We start from the raw sequence: 18,878 nt of genomic DNA, 5'->3' as shown, positions 1-18,878 counted from the left end.
CCTGCAATGGACGAGGCAGTTCTTCGAGCCGTTGACGATAATCCTAATGTCAGCGTCAGAGAAGTTGCTGCTGTGCAAGGTAACGTTGACCACGTCACTGTATGGAGAGTGCTACGGGAGAACCAGTTGTATCCGTACCGTGTACAGCGTGTGCACGCACTATCAGCAGCTGATTGGCCTCCACGGGTACACTTCTGCGAATGGTTCACCCAACAATGTGTCAATCCTCATTTCAGTGCAAATGTTCTCTTTACGGATGAGGCTTCATTCCAACGAGATCAAATTGTAAATTTGCACAATCAACGTGTGTGGGCTGACGAGAATCCGCACGTAATTGTGGAATCACGTCATTAACACAGATTTTCTGTAAACGTTTGGGCAGGCATTGTTGGTGATGTCTCGATTGGGTCCCATGTTCTTCCACCTACGCTCAATGGAGCACGTTATCATGATTTCATACGGGATACTCTACCAGTGCTGCTAGAACATGTGCCTTTACAAGTACGACACAACATGTGGTTCATGCACGATGGAGCTGCTGCACATTTCAGTCGAAGTGTTCGTACGCTTCTCAACAGCAGATTCGGTGACCGATGGATTGGCAGAGGCGGGCCAATTCCATGGCCTCCACGCTCTTCTGACCTCAACCCTCTTGACTTTCATTTATGGGGGCATTTGAAATCTCTTGTCTACGCAACCCCGGTACCAAATGTAGAGACTCTTCGTGCTCGTATTGTGGACGGCTGTGATACAATACGCCGTTCTCCAGGGCTAAAGGATACTGACGTCTCATATCGCGCTTCTGCGGTCGTACCTGTCTGAACGAACCTTCCACGTGAGGGCCGACGTCGGTACGTCCACAGACCGGCAGGTACGTGCAGGGGTGCCGCAGGGGTCGGTACTCGGTCCCTCGCTGTACTCCCTGTACACTGCCGACGCCCCGGAAGCGGCAGGGGTTGAACTGGCGCATGGTACGGCCCTGTTCACTCGCAGCGTGAACGCCCAAGTGCTGAGAAGTCGCCTCCGACGCGGGTGCGACGCCTCGGGCTCATGGGCAACAAAATGGCGGCTGAAATTCAACGCCACGAAGAGCCAGGCAGTTGTCTTCACCCGGAGACTTCTGCTGCCAGGGCTTACGCCAGTCGAAATTCTGGGATAACCTATTCCATGCAGTGGGACGGCGAAATGCCTGCCGGGTTACCCTAGACCGCAGGCTCACCAGGAAGCGTCACATTCGTGATATCAAAGTAAGAGCAATGGGACGCCTACGCAGGGGCGGATACAGTTTGATTTAACAATTCAAAAAGAGACCTTGAAGCCGCTTCCGTTTAGTGAATAAACTACAGAAGAAACAACTATACTTACGCATAAAGGTATAATATTTGCTGAGGCATGAGCGATCTGTTTCCAATTTTTAGCACTTTCCCTGCAGTGCGTATGTAAGATTTTGTTTCTAGTCGCAATTTGCAAAGAGATGGTGTTGATAATTAAGCGATGAACACCGAAGGAATACTTGAAAATACTCTCATTAGTTGCAAATAGTGAGAACCTTACGACAGTCCCTTTTATTCTGCAATTGCACGTTTTCGATCTGGATGAACGCTTCTCCCCCATTTTGGCTTTCTTCTCACTTTGATGCGAAATGTGACCAAACATTAATTAGCCAAATGCAATAATGTACACGAAAATAACGTCTGTAGATTCATTCGCAATCGATTCTCCCATACAGTAAGAATATAAATGTTACGGTCAGAAGATTCAAACAGATACTGACGTAATTAACATTATAAGATGGTTTCCTGAACACAGTCAAATACCCTATTATAACCTTTCACAGTCGTATCGTCATTGCAGCGTATAAACACATGCGCGAATTCGATGGCAACATTCTGTCATATGAAAGCAATTGGTGAACTAATTTCGAAGATTTAAGAATGGAAACGAACATTAGCATTTTTATAGATTATTTTACATTAGCAGACAAACACGGAGTTTTTCAAGTGCACGTGTCGGATTTGAAGAATATTTTTTTTAGGTAATGCAGTAAGTTATTTCATTAAACAAACTTAATACATAGCGATACACAATTAAACTAAAAGCAGAGTTTATATATTCTGCAATTGCACGTTTTCGATCTGGATAAACGCTTCTTCCCCATTTTGGCTTTCTTCTCACTTTGATGCGGAATGTGAACAAACATTAATTAGCCAAATGTACACGAAAATAACGTCTGTGGATTCATTCACAATCCATTCTCTCTTACAGTAAGAATATAAGTATTACGGTCAGCAGATTGAAACAGATATATATATATATATATATATATATATATATATATATATATATATATATATATATATATATATGTGTGTGTGTGTGTGTGTGTGTGTGTGTGTGTGTGCGTGTGTGCGCGCGCTCGCACGTATATAGAGTATTAATGCTTTTACTTGGAATTAGTTTTTTGGAAGGCAGGTACCAAAAAAATCCCCCCCCCCCCCCTGACCGAGATCCTGGATCCGCCTCTGCGCCTGCTCTCCCTGTATCTGCTGCTAAGCCCGCAGTCGTCATTGCCAGCGCAGCACGGCATCACGCTTTACCTAACATTGGTCCGCCCACTGTTAGAGTATGCGACCGTGGTCTGGGGGAAAGCCGCAGGTGCTCACATTGTGACTCTACAGAGGATACAGAACCGAGCCCTGAAGACTGCAATGCATCTTCCGAGGCACTTCTCGACGCGCCAACTCCACGAGGACACCGGCATCCTGCCTCTCCGAGATAGGATTCGCGCCATCGCCAAGACGTTTTACGAGAAAGCGGGCCACTCTCGCAATCGGCTCATCCGAAGACTGGGCCAACAACCTCACCACAGGCCAACGACGCGTTGGCCTGACCTGCTGCGCGATTTAAGTTTTTAACTAATCCCCCATCAGAGTGTGTTTACCTCTTTTACAGGCTTCACCAGCAAGGACAAATCAACAAGAATGGAAAGATCTATTCTTTGCCCCCCCCCCCCCCTCAGGAACCGCAGGAATGACAATTTTCTCCAAACTGCACCATCACGAGCCAAGGATAGGCTCATCTTTTCACCATCAGCTTGACAGGGAGTCGCTTACTCACTTCGGAAGTTGTCCGCAGTTTGCAACGAAACATCAGGAAGAAGTCTTACAGATTGACCACGGCCTCTCAGACCGGAAGTTGTAACTAATGAAGACGTCGGCCGCGGAAGCCTACAAGTTATGACGAAGTTGCCAGTCTTTGTACTGATTTGAAATCTTATCAAGATCTCCTTCAGTGCTGTGCAGATTTCTTCAGGTAGCAATTGATTACAGATAATTGCATCGTCTGCAAAAAATAGAAAAAGAAAACAAAAAAAGGCCGGCCGGGGTGGCCGAACGGTTCTAGGCGCTACAGTCTGGAACCGCGCGACCGCTACGGTAGCAGGTTCGAATCCTGCCTCGGGCATGGATGTGTGATGTCCTTAGGCTAGTTAGGTTTAAGTAGTTCTAAGTCTAGGGGCCTGACGGCCCAAGCAGTTAAGTCCCATAGTGCTCAGAGCCATTTGAACCATTCGATAAACGACAGCATCCTCTGCAAACGCACACACACACACAAAATTCTGAGGTTACTATTAAATTGTCTATTGTCTGTATGATCACCGATGTACAGCACGAACAGGAAGGGTCCCAACTTACTTCCCTGGGACACGCCTGAAGAGACTTCTACGTATGTCAGTGACTATCCATACAGAATACATGCTGCGTTCTCCCTAGCAGTTAATCTTCAACCCTGTTACAAACGTTCTTCGTTCTCCATATAACCGTACTTCTATTAACAGGCATTGGTTGGACATCGAATCCGACGCTTTCGGAAATTAAGGAATGCTGAATCCACCTGATTGCTTGAATCTAGGGCTTCGTGGATTTTCTGTGAGAAAAGCTCAAATGCGGTTATGCGAGACCATTGTTTTCGGAATCCCTTGTCGTTGGCACGGAGGCTGTCATTCTGTTCGAGGTATCTACCTCGTTATGTGTGAGCTCATATAACTCTGATGTTGTTAAATACGACACAAAAATGGGGATGAAAATAGGAAGAGGCTCAGTGGTGAAACAAAAACTACAATACTGTAATAGTGAAGCGACATGTAGCACGAATTGTACAGTGAATATCAAGTCCCAGCCTGGTTGTGGCGGCCATGGATAGCAATATGCAGGGGTACGGATGGAGTTGTAAACAGTGCAGATCTTAGCTGGCCGCATGACGTGCATCTACAACTACATCTACGTCTACGTGATTACTCTGTAAATTCACAGTTAATTTCCTAGTGCAGGCTTCATCAAACTACCTTCAAACTATTTCTCTACCGTTCCCCACTGAAAAACCATACGAAATTACCGAAAGCTTTAATCCTTCCGTGCAAACTGTGATTTCTCTTATTTTATTCTGTTGCTTCATATTTTATTTTTTCTCTTTAGTAATAATTTCATTCCGCTCCCCCTGCCCCATATGGATGTTTGTCTAAATAAATGATACATTTGTAATCTTAAGTAAAATAAAAACGACTGAACTTTTCCTCAATGTCATTATTGTATAAAGCATTCGCAGATGTTCATTCAGATAATCAGGTGTAGTTAATTGAAACTGTGCTGAGATATATTGCATTTCTAGCCTTTTCCCGACAAATTCACCCATGTATGTGTTCAGCGTGTGTACTGAACATACTTCCCCCTCCCTCTCTCTTTGTCCATTTTCTCTGCCCCTTCTCTCTGGGTGTATGTGCTTTCGCACTCCACTCCTCCTCCCTATCTCTCTTTCCGTCTTCACCTCCCCCATTTCCTTTCCCATCAGCCCACTACCCCTCCACACCTTCCACCTGCTTCATGCAGCTGTCTCCCTCCCTCCCCTCTCTCTGTCCATTTCCTCCTCCTCCCTCGCTCTGTCCATCCCCTCCTCTAACTATCTCAACATATCCCCAGCCATTCTCATGATCAGTATGTGTAGCCCCTGCAGTACAGTTCAGTAAAGCAGGCTGATACTACTACCACAACACACGTGTCATGCAGGGTAGCATACACATCAGGAGCTTGAAAATCATTTATTTTCCCCCTGACATAAAGACCACCGTGCGAAGCAGGTCGATAAGACAGGCCAGTGCTATTCCAAGACAACACAGCCGTCATGCAGGGCAGCCTACATCCACCAGGGGGTGTAAAAATAGTGGTTTTTGTCGTCTCTGCTCGTGTTGGAGTTAGGAGGTTATAAGTCCCTCAGTGCTGATACTCAAGAGATCTGCTGTTTCTGTGTCAAATTTGGTTGAAATCGATCCAGGAGTTTAGGAGGAGATCTCAGACATCCCCCCCCCCCCCCCACATACACACACACTCACTCACTGATTTATATAAATCAAGGTGGAACTTCAGGTTGAAGCATAGGCACCCCCTTCTGGGATTTGCATACAGCTTTTTTAATTTACTATAGAATTTCCTCGAACTGCTGGCAGTCATTGTTTGTGAATCCACGAAACTGCCTATGACACCGCTAAACTGCAATCACTGCCAACCACGATGAGAAACACTCCAACTTTAGCAGTCACTAAGTATTTTGAGTTGATAGCTGGAGACACAACAGTTTTGTTACAGGTAGTCTGCAAAAACCAGTTCATAGATGTTCGCTACTGATGAATCGCGTATATGACTGGAGCTAACCTCCTCGGCTTCAGGTAAAGCATAAAGATGGTGCACTGAAGCACCAAAACTGGTACCCATATAATAAATAACATCATACGGATGGCTGTAGATGTTCCATTTTATTACATTTTTGTGTAGCGATTCACAAATGGCACAATATAAATTAATGAAATGAATTATCATTGTGTCATCAAAGGAGTAGCGTATCGCTATTTAGTTATTAACAACACTGTTGTGTGGTATTTTCTTTACCTTGTAAAGCTGACACTGTTCAAGTGAAGTATATTTGTAGGAATTGCACTATTCTTCAACATAATTCTCATAATAAAATTGTAAATCGAAAATCATTCATTTCGTTCAACAGTAATTTTTCAGTTACTTAGGTTTATTCATTTTGATATGTGTACACCGTGACTTAAGTCGTGGGACAGCGAAATGTACATGTACAGATGCCGGTAGCACTGCACACACAAGGCATAAAAGGGCAGTCTGCAGCAGGTCATATGAGTTTAGGAGATCTACCAACATCCTTCTCCTTGCACAATCACATACAAAATTAATACTGAAGTCACCACATATAATTAATTTTTGGTGCTTCCTATAAAATGAGCCAAGAATCCTCTCTAGCTTGAACAGAAATGCTCTGAAGTCAGAGTTAGGGGACCTATAAACAACAACAATTAGAAGTTTAGTTTCACTAAAATCAACTGCCACTGCACAACATTCAAATATCTGTTCAGTCCAGTGCCATGGTACATCTATGGACTCAAATGGAATACTTTTTTTACGTACATTGCCACGCCCACACCTTGCAAGGAACTCCTTGAAAAACAGCCAGCTGATCTGTATCCTGGTAAAGGAAGCCTCTGAATTGTCAAATTATTTAAGTGGTGCTCCAATATACCAATAATTTCAGAGTCAACATCTATACACAGTTCTCTAACTTTATCTCTAATACGAGTACCTCTAATATTTTGATGATGTTTGCTAATTTCTCCACTAATTGGGTACCTGATCTCCTCTGAAGGTGATTCCTGTGTCAGAGGGACTTTCTTTAAACAGATATACCTATCAGCTGACTTTAACCTAAGAAAGGTGCCGCTCTAATACCAGCAACAACAGGAATTTCCATGGGTGATCCCATCACTTCCTACTAAGCTATCACCTATAAGCTTTGCCAGCCTCCCCTTCCCATATCTATTGAAGTGCAGGCCATGCTTAGTGAAACTCAATCTATTGATAGACTCATCTGGCACCAAGGTAATGTGAGCCATGCCCTCCGCCAGCAATGTCTTCTCCACCCCCATGTTAATACGCCTAAAAGCAGCATTAAGCGCCTGCCATGACGCTGAAACAGTTGCATGAAGTGCACACTAGTGGCAGCAGTTTGAGTAGCTGTCTCTACCAGGTTACCAACTGCATGATGTTCCCTGTCCCTATCAAGACTATTTCCTGCTCCACCTACAATCACTACCTGATATTCTTTCGTAAAATTCCTACATAACTCTCCTAAGCTGTCAGTGACCTGAGCCAATCCCACACTAGGCTTCACAATGACCTGATACTCACTCCTCAACACTTCCTGCAACTGCTGGCCCACACCCCTACTGTGATAACTACCTAGCAGCAGAACCTTCTTCTTTCTGTTAAACTTTGCAACTGACCTAGGCAACCTAACTGCTGAGTACTATTGCATGTCCCCTACATCTACAGCTACAAGAGGCTCCTCTCCACCCAACTCTGACAGTTGGTCAAATCTGTTGCATAAACGCAAAGTACAACTGTCTTAATATCTCCTTCTCCTCTTAGCTGCCTTCTTGCCAAGTGTCATTTCCCATTTCCCAGCACCCTTCACCCTCCTCATCCTACCTCGTTCCTCCTTTGCGTCTTGCAACTACACCTGAAGGCAACAGATCTTACACTCCTGCTCCTCTATCAGCTTATTTCTACTACAGATTCTGCATTCCCAGGATAGGATCTCACTAGAATGCCCACTGGCTTCTCCAGTGCACCCACCCCCCTCCCCAATGAAAATACTTGAAAATTCTTTGAACAAATTCCACACCCTAACCCACTACTTGCTACAGAAGAATGCTGAAGATCAGATGGGTAGATCACATAACTAATGAGGAAGTATTGAATAGGATCGGGGAGAAGAGAAGTTTGTGGCACAACTTGACCAGAAGAAGGGATCGGTTGGTAGGACATGTTCTGAGGCATCAAGGGATCACCAATTTGGTACTGGAGGGCAACGTGGAGGGTAAAAATCGTAGAGGGAGACCAAGAGACGAATACACTAAGCAGATTCAGAAGGATGTAGGTTGCAGTAGGTACTGGGAGATGAAGAAGCTTGCACAGGATAGAGTAGCATGGAGAGCTGCATCAAACCAGTCTCAGGACTGAAGACCACCACAACAACAACAACCCACTACTGACAAATCTACAACAGAACCCATGCTTCTCACTCGTGGTAAAACTTTAATAGTTACTGAAAAAACTAAACATACATATTACCTAAGTTCAATTACAACAGTACAACTATTTAAAGAACTTACGATAGTGTTCTCGAAATTCTCTGTCTACTAAGAAACCAAAAACTTTTATTAATACTACTAAACCACATCTAATACCAATACCACCAAAACTTCACACAGTTTCTTAGCTAAAACCAAACATTCAAGCAGCCATTGGCACGCTCAGCGAAATTAAAACAATAAATGAAAATTTTACTCAAATATTTCTCTAGAAACAATAAGAAACGTCACCTGAAAGCTACTGCACGAAATTTACTGAACGACTTCAATGCACAGACAACTCTAAAAAAGCACAGTTCCCGGAAGCACGTTAGACCGTTATTTCGCCACAAACTACAAGAGACACCGTTTAAAACTACTAAATTTAATAACTTCATAACAGTGCACGAACAACATTGTCAGACCTTAACTGAAGAACCAATAAAGCTACAACTGCGTTCCGCAAAATGTAAACACATTGCTAATATTTGGATGAACGAGACAAAACTACACTCATGCTCATAAATTAAGGATAATTGCACAATATGGTGCCACACAACGTGGCACTACACAAAACTGGCGCTAATAGCACATAATGAACACACACGACACAGATCTGAAAGTCCATGGTATTAGTGATAAGTTGAGAAAACCGTCGCAAAACACATGTGCTACAAAACGCCACTGTTTCCTGCACATGTAATTCGACATCAACATGGGATATGATTAACATGCACAGGTACACAGGTTGCAAAACGGATATGCATATTCTGGATTAGATGGTCGAGCAGCTGCTGGGACTTAGCCTCCCATTTTTGCACCAGTGCCTGTCAGAGCTCCTGAAGTGTTCTAGGGGTTTGAAGACATACAGCAATACATCGACCGAGAGCATCACAGACGTGGTCGATGGGGTTTAGGTCTGGAGAACAGGCAGGCCACTCCTTTCGCCTGATTCCTTCTGTTTCAAGTCACTCCTGCACAATGGCAGCTCGGTGGGCCGTGTGTTATCATCCATAAGGAGTAATGTGGGACCCACTGCCCCCCTGAAAAGGCGGACATACTGGTGCAAAATGACGTCCCGATACACCTGACCTGTTACAGTTCCTCTGTCAAAGACATGAAGGGGTGTACGTGCACCAATCATAATCCCACCCCATACTGTCAAACCACAACTTCCATACAGGTCCCTTTCAAGGACATTAAGGGGTTGGTATCAGGTTCCTGGTTCACGCCAGATGAAAAACTGTCGAGAATCATTGTTTAGACTATACCTGGACTCGTTCGTGAACATAGCCTGCGACCACTGATCCAATGACCATGTACTGTGTTCTTGACATAAAGGTTTATGGGCCCTCCTGTGACCAGGCTTCAGCAGAATGTACCTTTCAAGCCTCCGGGCGAATAAACCATATCTGTTCAGTTGTCTGTAGACTGTGTGTCTGGAGAAAACTGTTCTAATGGCTGCGGTAAGGTCCCAAGCAAGGCTACCTGCAGTATTCCGTGGCCATCTGCGGGCACTGATGGTGAGATATCGGTCTTCTTGTGGTGTTGTTCACTGTAGACGTCCTGTACCGTAGCGCCTGGACACGTTTCCTGTCTGCTGCAATCGTTGCCATAATCTTGAGATCACACTTTGTGGCACAGAGAGGGCCTGTGCTACAACCTGCTGTGTTTGATCAGCCTCCAGTCGCCCTAGTATTCTACCCCTCATAACGTCATCAATATGTGTTCTTTGAGCCACTTTCAACACACAGTCAGCATTAGCACGTCTGAAAACGTATACATACCTACTCGCTGCCCCGTACTCTAATATGCACCTACACACTTCTGTGTATGTGGACTGCTGTCAGCGCCACTGTGCGACGACCACAGGTCAAATGCACCCTATGGTCATACCCTGAGGTGATTTAAACCCGAAAACTGCCCACCAGAGCGTTGTTTCGCCATGTATCAGCATTATCCTTAATTTATGAGCACGAGTGTACTAAATTTAATATCCGAATACAGTGCACAAACAACTTTTAGAGTACTTAGCCTTAGGACCGCTACAGCAACAACCACACGCTGTGGAATGTAAACACACTGCTGAGGGCTGATACTTGGATGAACGATGTAAGTACTCTCACGAATAACAAATCACTCGAATCAGTAACACAGAAAGAAAGGCTGAGATGAATGAAAATCCACTACTAAGTAACTTTTTCAGCAAGTATTGACACAAATGAGTTTTAAAATAAGTAACTGAAGTAATAAAAGTTCTTGAACATGATTTCAAAACACATTTTTCCATACGTGACCTACTCCAACCTCCTCTTCTATCACCAATATACCGCAAGTAGGTGGGCTGTGGTTGTCACTCACTGTACAACACCTCGTGCTAGGACATTTTGCAGCTGCATTGGGCAGAGAGAGTGACAAATGACCAGTTTTCACCAAATTTAAAAGCTGTAATTTCAGGTCATGACTGTGTAGTATCAGCTCAAATTTTCGCGTAGGGTCGATTCCTGGGGCTGATATCTTGCAGGTGTGCTTTCTTTTTCTCCTTAATGTATGTATTAAAGTTGCCTCATCCGACAGCTAAGTAGCAGAGCCCCTTCCGCCATGTGACAGCCGCTGTCGTGTGACACCTGCAGGTGCAGACAGTGGCGGCGCGGGACGAGCAGCTGCTGCGGCGCGCCGTGCTGGAGTCGCTGCGGCTGTTCCCGGTGCAGCCGCTGCTGGCCCGCCGGCTGTCCGAGGACGTGAAGCTGCCACTGGCGGGTGGCCGCAGCCAGCTGCTGCTGCCCCAGGGCTGCACCGCCGTCGTCTGCTCGCCGCTCACACACCGCGATCCCCAGCACTGGCCCGACCCGGACGCCTTCCAGCCCGACAGGTACCCAACTGCTGCTGCCACCTATTCGTTTTCTAACATGTTCACCTCTCAGTCTTACGTATCAACTCCTCTTAGGTAGGTGAAAAGTACAACACATACACACATGCACACACTCAACATCTTTACCCACAACAGCTCATAGCTGTGGCTCCCAACTGAGTTCTAAGCCCATATGGATCCTGCGCTAAAGTGAGCCCACCTGTTCGTTTCTGCCAGCCACCACACTTCAGTATTGCTGCAGCTTACAAAAACTCGCCCGCCTATGTTCACAGCATATGTTCTTATGTTGTACTCCTAATGGTGGCAAGTGCACCAACTCTGAATGACACATCCCACCTGGGAAGCAGTGATACCAAAACATACTGTTTTTTACAATCGGTTGCTGGTTAATTGTATTTTCATTCAGTCGATTTTTTCAATTGACTGAAGCAGCAAACTGAAAGGTCTTTTCAGCCACATCAGCTGTACAAATGTTTTTCACTCACTCTATGGGTCGGAGTGATTTAATTTCATTCGGCCTTTTTTCTATACATTGTCCATGATTACAGTTGCCACATTTTTTTGAGACAAATAACCGTATGCAGATATGAGTGTGTTTATTCATAATAGAGTGTATGCTGTGCAATGACGCCAGAACACGTTACTGCTTTATCTCTGCCATAACAATTACTTTTTTATATGTTTGAAAGCAATCTGAGAAATGCATCAGGACTGCTTGAGGCACTGCACTACATTTGATGAATTGTTTTGCACACCTGCCTCCAACACAGAGTTCCTCACTGTTGTCACCGAGGTGGATCTCGATGGCTGATGTGGTACAGCGGGTTCTGCCTCGTGTGTCTCTGTGGTCTCGATTGCACACACACATTGTTTAACACAACACTCTCATGCGCACCTTCCACAACACTAGCTGCTCTCATTGCCATTTGGTTATTCACATTTACACTTCTATGGTGACGCTGTACGGGATGAGAGGGATTTTGTAATTGTTGTACACTGACTTATTTGTCTTCTTTATGCCAGGAAATGGTGCTATCATTATCCACCATTCGTAATATCTTAAATGCTCATATAGTGATTAGTTAGGGCTATTACTACCCTACAGGTGTCACAGTTAAACAAAAAATGATTGGCAGTTCCCAGATGACCAAACGTGTCATTCCTTTCCTGTTGAATCTGTACAGATAAAATGGATATGGACTGTGCCTCATTATTCAATGTACCATGTTCTAACTGGGGTTTACATGGTCAAGGGCTAGGCGTTCTAGAGTGCATGGGAGAATTGGTAGACTCTTTGGCCTGTTTCATTATTGTCTGATATTTTTTGCCACCTACTCGATTTCCAGTTCATGAGTTGAGCCTTAGTTATTACCATTAGGTCTAAGTTTGATTGGAGTTTCGTCAAATTCCTTTATGCAACCAGTGAGATGCTGCACGAGATCTTACCATAATGTATACCATACAGATTCCGAGGAGCACCAGTAAAGCATCGGTTTCTGTAGTGCCAAAAGCCCCAGTAAGTCGGAGGAGCCCACCTCTCTCAGCATTTTGCAGCATTTTCCTGTTCTGCAGTCACAGAAATCTGTACACCCAGAACCACTTGCTGCAAAAGCTGTGTTGGATGTGAAAATGGCATTCTGATAGTTTCAGCAATAACTTCAAGTTAACTGTCGAGGTGCAGTCACTATTGTGCATGGTATGGCTTGCTTTGTATTTGTCTGAATTTGCTAGATGAAGTTACACTTTTCATCTGAGGTATTATAACGGAAGACTGTGGTCGCAAATAGATTTACACCAGATCTTAACATCTCTGATCATGTAGATTAACAATGGCTCACCATGATTCCTGTAGAATCTATTGTTGATTCTGTAGGTATGACTCAAATATTACAACAGATATCATGACCAGAGAATCTTGTAATCTGGGATCCATAATTTCAGACGCAACTTCTCCATGTATCGTCATTATGCACACCATATTGTTTACGATTCATCACACTTTTAAGCAAATAACAAATTTACATCTCGTGACACGTAAATCACGCCCACATCTGCACTCAACACTACCCTGTCTGTAACTCCCTACGTTATGTCCACCACGTGGCACATTGAGGTCAACTGAACTACTCGGAAAAGCAAAATGCATTGTGGACTGCTATCTTACATAATGAGCTGTTTAAAAATTGACTTTCATGAATATGTTCCCCAGGAATATTTCAGTCATTTCCAATAATGTTTACATTCTTTGTTACGACGTTAGAATAATTGTTTAATATATATTAATAGACATTCATTTTGGTGATTCCAAAGAGTGACAATATTGACAGTAGTTAAGTGTCTGGATTTTGATGCAAAATATTTATCGAAAAGTCTTACGAATATCAGGGTGTTTATTTGTAAAATAAAGCTGTTACGTTACAGTATGACTGTCTGGTGGGAGGGAAGTTTTCTAATTTAGTTGTAGGATATTTTCCCGATGAAAATTGTCCTTTAAGGCATATGTGGGTGGTTCTCTGTGGGGCTCAGTTAATTTGGTATCTATCCATCAGTACTCACTCCGCAAGTGGACCTCATACGCCATTTCCTCGAGCTCAGCTCTACAGCACATCATTCTTGTCAAAAATATTATAGGAATGCATGGCGTCCATTCTTTTGGACTTGTCTGAAAGAACAGACAACACATATAATCCACAGCTGTGATTCAAATTATGTAAATTAAAAGTGGATGGTGGGAGCGAGAAAGGAGAGAAAAAAGAAGGAAATGATAATATTAGCTGCATCAGGACGTCATTCAGAATCAGCAGCAATGAGTGAAAACGTGTCCCAGGCTTAGACACGAACGTGGGCTCTCGTGCTAAATAGACATCTGGGTTAACCACCCAGACACAGTGTTAATCGCAAATGCACAGACTGTCGGCATGCTCCTCAGCTGACACACATTCCCGGCTAGCAGCACCTGTCTGCAGTCCCCATCCGTGTCCTCTGTGCTGACCACGTTGAAATTCCACAGGAAGTCGAATGTAAGTGATCATCTGCACTGATAGTTGTGGGTTCATAGCCCATCATGGCATATCAATTACGGACATGTCCGAAAGAACAGACACCATACAGAATCCTAGGAGCGAGGAGCATGCCAAAATACACTACTGGCCATTAAAATTGCTACACCAAGAAGAAATGCAGATGATAAACGGGTATTCATTGGACAAAGGTATTATACTAGAACTGACATGTGACTACATTTTCACGCAATTTGGGTGCATAGATCCTGAGAAATCAGTACCCAGAACAACCACCTCTGGCCGTAATAACGGCCTCGATACACCTGGGCATTGAGTCAAACAGAGCTTGGATGGCGTGTACAGGTACAGCTGCCCATGCAGATTCAACACGATACCACAGTTCATGAAGAGTAATGAGTGGCGTATTGTGACGAGTCAGTTGCTCGGCCACCATTGACCAGACGTTTTCAATTGGTGAGAGATCTGGAGAATGTCCTGGTCAGGGCAGCAGTCGAACATTTTCTGTATCCAGCAAGGCCCATATAGGACCTGCAACATGCGGTCATGCATTATCCTGCTGGAATGTATGGTTTTGCAGGGATTGAATGAAGGGTAGAGCCACAGGTCGTAACACATCTGAAATGTAACGTCCACTGTTCAAAGTGCCGGCAGTACGAACAAGAGGTGAGCGAGACGTGTAACCAGTGGCACCCCATACCATCATGTGGGGTGATACGCCAGAATGGCGATGACGAATACACAATTCCAATGTCCGTTCATCGCGTTGTCGCCAAACACGGATGTGACCATCATGATGCTGTAAACAGAACCTGGATTCATCCGATAAAGTGATGTTTTGCCATTCGTACACACAGGTTTGTCATTGAGTACACCATCGCAGGCGCTCCTGTCTGTGATGCAGCATCAAGGGTAACCGCACCCAACGTCTTCGAGCTGATAGTCCATGCTGCTGCAAACGTCGTCGAACTGTTCATGCAGATGGTTGTTGTCTTGGAAACGTCCCCATCTGTTGACTGAGGTATCGAGACGTGGATGCACGATCTGTTACAGCCATGCGGATAAGATCCCTGTCATCTCGACTGCTAGTGATACGATGCCGTTGGGATCCAGCATGGCGTTCCGTATTACCCTCCTGAACCCACCGATTACATATTATGCAAACAGGCATTGGATCTCGACCAACGCGAGCAGCAATGTCGCAATACGATAAATCGCAATCATGATAGGCTACAATCCGACCTTTATCAAAGTCAGAAATGTGATGGTACCCATTTCTCCTCCTTACACGAGGCATCACAACAACGTTTCACGTTCAGTTGCATATCACACCATCTTCTTCCTGTCGGTTAAATTTCGCGTCTGTATCACGTCATCTTGGTGGTGTAGCAATTTTAGTGGCCAGTAGTGTCGTATGTGCATTTCACGTAAACACTGTGTCTCGGTGGTGTAGTGGTTCAAATGGTTCAAATGGCTCTGAGCATTACAGGACTTAACATCTGGGGCCATCAGTCCCCTAGAACTTAGAACTACTTAAACCTAACTAAGCTAAAGACATCACACACATTCATGCCCGTGGCAGGATTCGAACCTGCGACCATAGCGGTCTCGCGGTTCTGGACTGAAACGCCTAGAACCGCTTGACCACAGCGGCCAGCAATGTAGTGGTATATGCAACTGTCTAATAAGCAGCAGTTCCCAGGTTTGAGTCCCTATCTGGCACAAATTTTCACTTGTCGCTGCTGAATCAGCATAAACTCCTGATGCAGCTGATAAGTCCCCCTCTCACCTCCCTCCACCTTCAATTTACATAATGTGAGAAGTCCCGACAATCGGTGACACAGATGTCCCATTTCGTGCCACTTGTTGGCCTCCAGTGTGAGTTGTGGGACGTGTGCCTTAGGTTCCTGGAGGAGCGCGAGGCGCGCAGGCACCCGTTCGCCTACCTGGCGTTCGGCGGCGGCGCGCGGCGCTGTCCCGGCAGCGAGCTGTCGCTGCAGCTGCTGTGCGCCGCGCTGTCGCGGCTGCTGTCCACCTTCCGCGTCGCCGCCGCCGGCGACAGCCGCGACAACCTGCGGCACCTGCGCATGCGCGCTGTGCTGGCCCCACAGCAGGGCTTCCAGCTGCGGCTTCTGCCCAGGGCCTGACCGCAGCCAGCAGATGGCTCCGCTCCTCCTGCCCGACGTCGCTGCCGCTGCAGCACCACTGGACAGTTTCCAGCTTCGCTCATTGTGGAGTGTGTGGTAGAAGTGGTTACGTCAGTGTCATAAGCTGTAAAAGACAAAAGTCACATGCCGTACACAGTATTCGTAGTGTGAACGTCAAAGTACGTGGCCTCGAAACAGAAAGCTCCAAATTTCCTCGTGCGCACTTACGAAGGGTATTCAATAAGTAATTTGTTCTGATGGCAGGCTTGTTTTATCCAGGATTATTCCCCACTCTTTTGGCTTCAAACCCCTTTTATATTTTCACCATTATCTCCGTTCAATACGACGGCCTTACGCCACCTTTCTGGGAGAGCTGGTGTGCTGATATGATGTTACTCTACTGGTCAACGTGAGAGCCAATGTCTTGCTGCATCAGGAAGTTCCCCATCATCTGAGGAGTGCTCCCTTCAGAATGGTCAAACAGATGGAAGTTGGTAGATACAAGATCTGGGCTACATGTTCATCAGGAGGAATAGTGCACTGAAATTCTGTGCATTCCTATCAGATGCCCAGACTCGTGTGAGGCTTTCCATTGTCACATACAAGAAGTTTGTTTGGATTTTTGTGGTGACGAACATGCTGAAGTCGTTTGTTCAATTTCGTGGGGGAAGCACAAACCTTTAAGTACAACAAATGGTGGACGAACGTGTCAGCACTACCGACAATGCGTCCAGTTGAGCCTGAGATGTTTGATCGTGATCTGAGCATCATCTTCAATGAGAGTGTCTGCAAATTCCATCATTGCAGGAGTCACACCTTTGTTCAGCTGGCAAGCATACAGGAGATTAGACACGTTTGCACGACACTGGTACGATGGTGGGAGACCCCTCGTCCAGCAACTCACTGTGCTTTTGTTCACATCCAGGTCTCCCTAGACATTCTCCGAGCGCTACGAGTATCTCCGATAGTCCCGTTTTCCTCCGAAAGGAACTCGGTGGCAGCTCTGTGCTTGGAACGCACCTCCATTATAGACTCCATTTTGAAGACTGTGTATAGCGCCGCCATGTGTCAGAACTTTATGAAACTATAGGGGCATTAGAGGGAATATTGCACGACGTCCAACAATAAATTCCACATTTTTCCATCTGCAACTGGGCGAGGAAAGAAGTGTGCTGCATAACGTATTGAACGCCCTCCGTGTAAACGTGTTGCAGAACTGCATACAGCCCTGTGTATGTGTAATTTCTGGATTCCTGATCTGAGGTGTTGTACATTGACAGCCATGCTACGCATAACTGTGTGTAGCACACCACTATTGTTTTATACAACTTATGAGAAAGATGTGTCCACATCTATTATATTAGTGTTTGATGAATCACCATTTCAAATCAATGGTGTGCTGGAAACAATATGCTTCTTCGAAAGACATGCGGCTCGGTGACGGTAGTGTGTGCGGAATACTATGCCAGAAGAATCCACAGAAGAAGAGTAAACTGACATGATTACAGTTGCGACAGCTGTCCACAAAGAAATATTTCCTTCATTACAACAACACATAAAATTTCTTTGTTACTGAAAATAAAAATACATTATCCAGCCTCTGGTGATTGTTTAATTCGTTAAAAGTCCAGCTATGCCTTTTGCTCCCAAGCAATAGGTTACTTTAGCCTGCTGCCACGTTTATTTCATGTCTTCTCTGTAGTACAGACGATGAGGTGTTGGCAGTTCCCCTCCGTGGTAACTGTTTCTTCGAGGATTTGGAAAGGTCCTTTCGTGCAGCCCTTGTGGCACCGCGCCAAGCCCCATCACGACTCCAGCCAGGACCCGTGCACTCTTTCCAGTGACACGGGGTGCAAGCACCAAACTACGCGACGTGCTACTCCGCAAAATTAATTGGCAACGTGTGCTGGCGGACCTGCATTAATCTTGCGCTCTGCTACACTGTCCACTCTAGCTTTGACCCTCAAGAGTAGGACTTCAAAACATTTCTTTAAAAATACTTGCACTGCGCCTTAGCGGCTGGAATCTTGAGAGCGTACTTTTCTCAATGTACCCTTCCTGCTTGAGAAATTTCAGGGCAAGTTTCGGCACATCGGACTGGACCATTCCCTCGTGAGCCTGATGCCACACGCTGCGACGGAGAGCGGCCCACTTCAATTACTCCAGCGTTGTCGCACGCTACTGCTGTCACTCTGTTCGCCTGGCTTGAGGCTAATAGCACTGTGTGGGTCGTTCGTTCCCTCCCTCTCTGCTCTCACTGCTGTAAGTACCGTGCTGTGGCGGGTCGTGGTTACAGATTCTACGCGTGTGGGGTGCCCGCGAGAGGCAGTGCTTGCGATTCTTGTTCACACCAGTAGCTCCGGCCCTACGCGTTCGGTTAGGGTTTTATTGTTCTGAAGAAGGTGTAGTTATCTACGCCGAAACCTAGCTTAACACTAGGTGTTTTTTTCGCAATCGAGGCGGGTTTCTAGTTTTTTAATATATTTCGATTCCCCCACCCCCAAGGGGGCGGGCTGGCAGCAGCTTGTTACGCTGCTCTGCAGTCTGCAGAGTTTTTAAAACGTAAGAAGAAGATAAGAAACAATAAAAGCAGGCGATAAAACGGTGACTGAAATAGTAAAACGGCGAAAAATTGTGGAAAG

General features: G+C 45.3%; 1 protein-coding gene across 1 annotated transcript in view; it reads left to right on the top strand.

Annotated features, from left to right (window-relative positions):
- Positions 1 to 17,837, top strand: part of LOC126284206 (cytochrome P450 4C1-like) — a 178,157-nt gene extending 160,320 nt beyond the window's left edge. The window contains exons 6-7 of the mRNA XM_049982971.1: positions 10,831 to 11,069; positions 15,993 to 17,837. Of these exons, the coding sequence (XP_049838928.1) occupies positions 10,831 to 11,069; positions 15,993 to 16,236 (483 nt within the window). The 3' untranslated portion in view covers positions 16,237 to 17,837. The remainder of the gene's footprint in view (positions 1 to 10,830; positions 11,070 to 15,992) is intronic.
- The last annotated feature ends 1,041 nt before the right edge of the window (positions 17,838 to 18,878 follow it).

The sequence above is a fragment of the Schistocerca gregaria genome, chromosome 8 (genome assembly GCF_023897955.1).
Source record: "Schistocerca gregaria isolate iqSchGreg1 chromosome 8, iqSchGreg1.2, whole genome shotgun sequence".
Lineage (NCBI taxonomy): Eukaryota > Metazoa > Arthropoda > Insecta > Orthoptera > Acrididae > Schistocerca > Schistocerca gregaria.
This window is presented reverse-complemented; position numbering and strand designations above follow the sequence as displayed.